At 41.5% G+C, this 7,075-nt stretch overlaps 1 protein-coding gene across 1 annotated transcript; it reads left to right on the plus strand.

Moving 5' to 3' along the window:
- Positions 1–1,588: 1,588 nt before the first annotated feature.
- On the plus strand, positions 1,589–2,113 carry LOC141685654 (uncharacterized). The gene has a single exon (XM_074490746.1). The coding sequence runs from the start codon at positions 1,589–1,591 to the stop codon at positions 2,111–2,113; it is 525 nt and encodes a 174-aa protein (XP_074346847.1).
- The last annotated feature ends 4,962 nt before the right edge of the window (positions 2,114–7,075 follow it).

Below are 7,075 nucleotides of genomic sequence, written 5' to 3' on the forward strand. Positions count from 1 at the left end.
CAAAGTCTTGGACAGGATGAGCATAAGGTAGATGCCCCTCTCCCAGAGGGCGCACCCTTATCCATGAAAAATATAAAGGAAGTTGATGCCCTGCGATGCAGGGCGCGCCTTCTAAATTAGTCGATGCTCCCCCTAAATGGGATGCGCCTTCTCTGCAGAACAATGAAAATCATGATTCGCTCGACCTGGATCCACGGATACCAATGCCAACGGAGAAGATGGGGCCAGCGGAAGATACAATTGAAATTCCTATCGATGAAAAAGATCCAAGTAAAGTTTTAAGAATTGGAACTCAGTTGGTACAAAGGTTGAAAGAGGGTCTTTCGATATTTCTCTTAGCAAACCTTGATATATTTGCATGAAACCATTCTGACATGGTGGGAATCGACCCAGAGGTAATGTGCCACCATTTGAATATCGATCCCAAGTATAAAGGGGTTCGACAAAAGCGCAGGGCCGTAAGCGAAGAGAGGGCTATAGCCTTAGTGGAAGAAGTAGATAGGCTCTTTGACGTCGGACTAATTTGGGAGTCCTTCTACCCAGATTGGCTAGCAAACCCGGTATTATTAAGAAAACCTAACGGTAAATGGAGAACATGTGTGGATTTCATCGATCTGAATAAAGCGTGCCCAAATGATAGCTTTCCCTTGCCAAGAATTGATCAGTTGGTCGATGCCACGGCAGGACATGCCTTGCTCAGCTTCATGGATGCATACTCCGGGTATATTCAAATTCCCATGTATGGGCCTGACCAAGAGCACACCTCTTTTATCACCGATAGATGACTCTATTGCTATATTGGAATGCCATATGGCCTGATCAACGCGGGAGCTACCTATCAAAGATTGGTAAACAAAATGTTCAAGAGGCAGACCAGAAAGATAATGGAAGTATACGTAGATGACATGCTTGTAAAGTCTAAGAAGGCGGCAGATCACATCACAGACTTAGCAGAGATGTTCCATATTCTGAGAAAATATAGAATGAAGCTGAACCCTCAGAAGTGTGTATTTGGTGTCGAGTCAGGAAATTTTTTGGGATTTATGGTTAACCACCGAGGAATTGAGGCCAACACGGAAAAAATCAGGGCTCTGTTGGACATGAAATCTCCCACCAGTATCAAGCAAGTGCAGAGCCTGACAGGATGGATTGCAGCCTTAAATCGATTTATCTCAAAATTATCGGATAGGTGCAAAGAATTCTTTAAGGCAATCAAAGGAATGGGGAATGATTTTGTGTGGACCCCAGATTGTGAAGAGGCTTTTCTTAAAATCAAAGAGCAGTTGGGAAATCCTCCAAAGTTGGCCAAGCCGGAAGCAGAGAGACATTGATTCTTTACTTGGTAGTGTCTGAATACTCTGTCAATGCGGTGTTGGTGAAGGAGGAAGCAAGCCACCAGTGGCCCGTATACTATGTGAGCAAAAGGTTGCTGGATGCGGAAACCAGATATACTAGCATGGAAAAACTGGTGTACGCTCTTATTCTTGCGGCACAAAAGTTAAGACCATATTTTTAAGCTCACCGAATATAAGTTCGCACTGCTTATCCGCTCTGGCATATTCTACACAAACCTGAATCGTCGAGAAGAATGTTAAAATGGGCGGTAGAGCTAGGAGAATTCGATTTGGAATACTGTCCTCGCATGATAATCAAGGGACAGGCGTTGGCTGATTTCATACTTGAGTTTAATTCTGAAGTGGATGACAAGGCCATAGTGTTAGCAGAACCTTCCTCACAAGGAAATTCTCCTGGTGGTAAAAGGGAGGAACTCCCACACCCTTGGTGGATCTTACATGTTGATGGGGCCGTAAATAATAGTGGATCAGGTGCCGATATTGTCTTGGTCACTTTGGAGGGGCACCGTTTGATGAGTGTTATCCATTTCAAATTTTATGTCACTAACAATGATGCTGAGTATGAAGCTTTGATCAACGGTCTGAAATTAGCTCTGGAGGTGGGGGTTGTGAATCTGATAGTTCGGAGTGACTCTAAATTAGTTGTGAACCAAGTTAATGGAGGTTTCCAGGCCCGAGGACCATGTATGGAGTTATACATGAGATGTACGCAATGCCTATTGGAAAGATTTGGAAATGCCAGGCTAGAAAGTGTTTAGCGAGAAGAAAATAGTAATGCGGATGCTTTGGCCAAGATAGGATCACAGATGGACAGCGTCCAACTTGGACAAATCCCTTTGGGAATCCAGGAAATCCCGAGTATTCCAGAGGTAGAGGTGTTCCAGACACAAGAAATTCCGCGAGAAAGCTGGATGACCCCCATTCATAATTATATTCAAACAGGAGCTATAGCAGAAGACAAACTACAGGCTCGACGCCTTCGATACCAGGCTGCCAAGTATGTTGAATATGATGGGGTATCATACAAGAGAGGATTCAACCAACCACTATTACGCTGTGTGGACCTAGAAGAAGGAAACTACATCCTTAGAGAAGTATATGAAGGGATTTGTGGCAATCACTCGGGGGGTGACTCGTTGGCATTGAAAGTCCTCAGACAAGGATATTACTGGCCAACTATGAAAGAAGACGCCTTCAAGTTTGTCTGGGCCTGCGATCGTTGCCAGTGATTCGCCAACTATTCCACTGCCCTGGCATCTTCCATTACCTCATTAGCAAGTCCCTAGCCTTTCGCCATGTGGGGAATTGATCTCATTGGAGAGTTTCCCAAAGCAAAGAGGGGTGTGAAATATTCCGTGGTGGCCGTAGACTACTTTACCAAATGGGCGGAGGCTATGCCACTAGCCACGATCACAACAAAAAAGATAAGGGACTCTGTTTTCAATTATATAGTATGCAGGTTCGATATCCCATACAAACTCATCTCAGATAATGGGAAGCAGTTTGATAGTAAAGAGCTAAGGAAGCTTTTTGAGGACTTGAACATCAAAAAGGATTTTGCTGCAGTTTATCACCCACAAAGCAATGGTCAAACGGAAGCTATAAACAAAATCATAAAACATACTTTGAAGGCAAAGTTGGAAGAAAAGAAAGGAGATTGGCCAGAGGAGATGCCCATGGTCCTCTGGTCTTACAATACAACTCCCAGATTGACTACAGGAGAAACCCCATTTCTGCTGACTTATGGGTATGAGGCCATGGTTCCCGTGGAGGTAGGAGTCGGATCCCTCCGGATAGACTTGTTTGTTGAAGAAGATGCAGAAGTTAACCAGAGGCTCCATTTGGATTTGTTAGATGAAGCCCGAACAAACTCTCAATTAAAGCTTGCTGCATATCAGTAGAGAATCGCAAGGTATTTTAATAAAAAGGTAAAATCCGTTTTGTTCAAGGTTGGGGATCTTGTGTTGCAAAATGTTACGCCTAACACCAAGATAGCTCAGCACGGGATGCTTGGAGCTAATTGGGAGGGACCGTACAAGGTCAAAGTTATATTCTGGAAGGGAACCTATCGCTTGGAAGATCTGGATAACAAACCTATTCCTCGAGCATGGAATGCGGAGCATTTACGAAAGTATTATCAGTAGGGTGTTGCTTTGTCCCGCTCATTTCCATGATTAAATCCTATGTAATAGACTAGTAGCAAATAAATTCCTCCTAGCCTAGGGGGTAGTACATATGACTACGAACCTTGGAACTAGCAGAAGGAAGAAAATTTTCAAATAATTTTCCCACAGAGCATAGTAGCCATGGGACTGGTGTAATTTGTACACTAGAGCGCATTATCAATAAAAGAAAGAAGTTACTTCAAATTGATTTACCTGCTTGGCATGTAAAAATTTCATTTAGAAAAATTTGAGGCGCGCCCTATGATAAGGCACGCCCAATTGAGGAATTACTAATCCATAATCAGGGTACCATGGTACGCGTCCATAAAAGGGCGTGCCTATATAAAAAATATATATGAAACAGCAGATTAATAACGCAGAAATAAAAGTGTACGAATGATCGAATAAATTAAGGAAAAGTCCTTCAGATTAAGGCGCGCCATTGGTTTGGTACTTAAATAAATTACTGAAAAAGAATCACTGATAAGAAAGGAGTACTTGACACTTGCATGTAAAAAAAGAAACAGGGCGCGCCCTCATTTCAAAATGCTCTGTTAAAAGAATTCTATAGATCCCAATGATATAAGGACAATTTTAAATGTTGAAAAAAGGTAAGTACCCATGACAAACATTCTCTAAATACTAAAGGGCGCGCCCATAACAGTTTATCTTATATGATAAAGGCGCGCTATTATGGAAGGACGCCACTCATATTTCTGTATGACGCAAGTGTGTGATAGTTTGAAAAGGAATCAAAACAATATAAAATTAGGGGCGCCCTATATGGTTGATGCACCTTAACAGATTTTTATATGCACGCAACAAAAGATGGAATCGTGTAAACCCATACGATATGTTATAATGCAAAAATTAAAGAGTAGCAATATATAAGTCAAAAGAGGGTTGGCTCCTCAGAAGTATTTGAAACTTAAGTACGAATACAGATTAAAAATATAAATCAGGGCGCGCCCTGAGATTCGTCTGTTGGGGGAATGGTTTGAAAAGGAACAGTAGGATCAGCTTCAGGCGCGTCCTTAGAGGTTTCCTCCCTTGGCGCGCCCTCATCATCTTCCTCTCAGGGGTATGATGGATGTTTGGAGGCTGAGGGTCGAAGTAGGTGCTTGGAGGCGAGTAGATTCCCAAATTGGTAAGGAAATCCTTGAATGAGTGAAAAGGAGAGGACGCACCCTCATTTTCCAGCTGTCAAGAAAATCAAGAAAGTTTGAAGGTGTGTCCAGTTCAGAAATTAAGAAGAAGGGAAACTAAAGAGCAATGACAGGCGTGTATTGAAAAGATATCATGCCCCAATAAAAAGGATGGGCTTAAAATTATCTTATCATAACAAATGACGGGCCTTATCATAAGAAGGCGCGCCATAAAGAAAATCATAGTCTATTTAAAGGGATATGTCTTTATCTAAAATAAGGCGCGCCCTGTTAAAGGACAAGGCGCATCCAGAGGTACATCTCTAACTAAAGCCTGACTCCATTTGTTGAGAGAAGTCTATGAGGGCGCGCCCTAAGTTGGTGGCGGACTCTAAAAACATATATGGTTATGTGCAGATTATAAGTGATGATTTTCTAAGGCATAAAGATACTAACGACTGAAATTCTCAAAAAACACAAATTTGAATAGATTACCCTATGATTTTCGATCTGGATGGGCAAACACAGATATATACACTTATATATACACAGATACATACAAAAATATTTATATTCAAGAAATGGAAGATGAACAGTTTTGTGACATGCATATGGATTTAATAGATGAAATTCAGAAATATAAAGAGTCGGGTGTACCTTTTTGATTGGGGAGAGGGATGAATCAAAAAAATTAAAGAAACGGTGGAGAATTGAGGCCGATTCCGAGCAAAGTATCTTCCCGCCGGTGTGGTAAGTTTTTGAAGAAGAGTAAAGTAAGAGAGAAGGAGTACAGGTAAAAAGAAAAGATGTGACTGATATTTATAGCTGAAAATGACAACTGTCAAATCAATCATGTCCATCAAGATTCCCGAAGAATAAGGGAAACCGTTTCGAATCGTTTCAAATTCTAGGACACGCCCTCTTGAAGGCGCGCCTCATATGATTATCACAGTAACTAGAAATTCTGAATGCAAATTTGGAACTTTAAAAAGGCATACCCTGTTGAGGGCGCGCCCAGTAAAAGTATTGAAAAGTTTGTTTAGACATATTTTGATAAGGATGAGAAAAAATTCCAATCCCATTTTCAATGACATAAGGAATTTTGGGGGTAGTTGTTATGCCCAAAAATTGGTATAAACAATATTCAGGTTGAGATTGATGAAATAGTCAAAGTTGAGAAAGAAACGCCTAAAATTGAGAAAACAAGTAAGATTACTTTTCCATAAAAAGAAAGAAGGCGCGCTCTCTGTGATCAAGACGCGCCCTATGGTGAAAATGTCTGATGGAAAGTTGCCACTGTCTATGTATAAGAGGCGCCCCCTCAAACATAGTAAGGAGGCGCGCCCAATTACTGAAGAAGGGGTGAGAGATTCCTTGATTGAATTCTTTCCTATGGTGAGCTTTAGGCCGCGCCTTAAGTGAGAAAGATAGCTTGGATGGGACTTTAGCATGATTACTTGGACGGGCTCTGTGGAGGATTCAAGGAAGATGGAGATTATTATTACTAACCTATTTGATGCAGGTACTCTATCGAAGAACTCCTTCCTGTAGCATATCTACAGGAAAGGTGGTGTCCGTGGTCAAAGACCTCCAGACATGCTACCTTCTTGGAAAAGGAGTTTATCCTTGAAGGAAACAGTGGGAGCAAAATTGAACTTGATGAAGTTCAAGAAGCACAAACTACTACGGATCAAGTGGAAACACCTGTTCAGACTGGACAACCTTCTGTGGAACAACCCATTCGTAGGTCAGAGAGAGTGTCTCGCCAACCTGAGAGGTATTATGGCCTTGTCATTGAGAATGACAATGAGTTGTCAATCATTGATGATGACAACCCTGTGACCTATAATGAGGCTATGAGTAGTGTTGACTCAGAGAAATGGCAAAGTACCATGAAATCCGAAATGGAATCTATGTATACGGTATACAAAAGAAAGATTAGAGCAGATGGCCAGGTGGAGACCTTTAAGGCCAGGCTTGTGGCAAAAGAATTCAAACAAAGGCAATGGATTGACTTTGATGAAACCTTTTACCTGTAGCCCTGATAAAATCAGTTCGGATTTTGCTTGCGATTGCTGCTTACTACGACTATGAGATCTGGCAAATGGCCAGATGGTTTTCTTTCCAAGGGAAATGAAAACCTAGTGTGTAAGCTGCTGCGAACCATATGTGATTTAAAGCAAGCTTCTCGTAGATGGAACATCCGTTTTGATGAGACAATCAAAGAGTTTGGTTTTATCAAAAACGTAGATGAACCATGTGTCTACAAAAGGGTTAGCGGGAGCGCGGTAACATTTTTATTATTGAAAGAAAGTTGACACACATAACAACATAGCAGACCCACTCATAAAGCTACTTTCTGAAAGTCACTTTGATCATTATAAAGACAAGACGGGTATTAGATACCAGA

The sequence above is a fragment of the Apium graveolens genome, chromosome 9, assembly GCF_009905375.1.
Source record: "Apium graveolens cultivar Ventura chromosome 9, ASM990537v1, whole genome shotgun sequence".
In the NCBI taxonomy this organism is placed as follows: domain Eukaryota; kingdom Viridiplantae; phylum Streptophyta; class Magnoliopsida; order Apiales; family Apiaceae; genus Apium; species Apium graveolens.

Excerpts from the sequence above, each read along its gene's own strand:
- LOC141685654 (XM_074490746.1), top strand. The coding sequence starts at position 1,589 with ATGTTAAAATGGGCGGTAGAGCTAGGAGAATTCGATTTGGAATACTGT.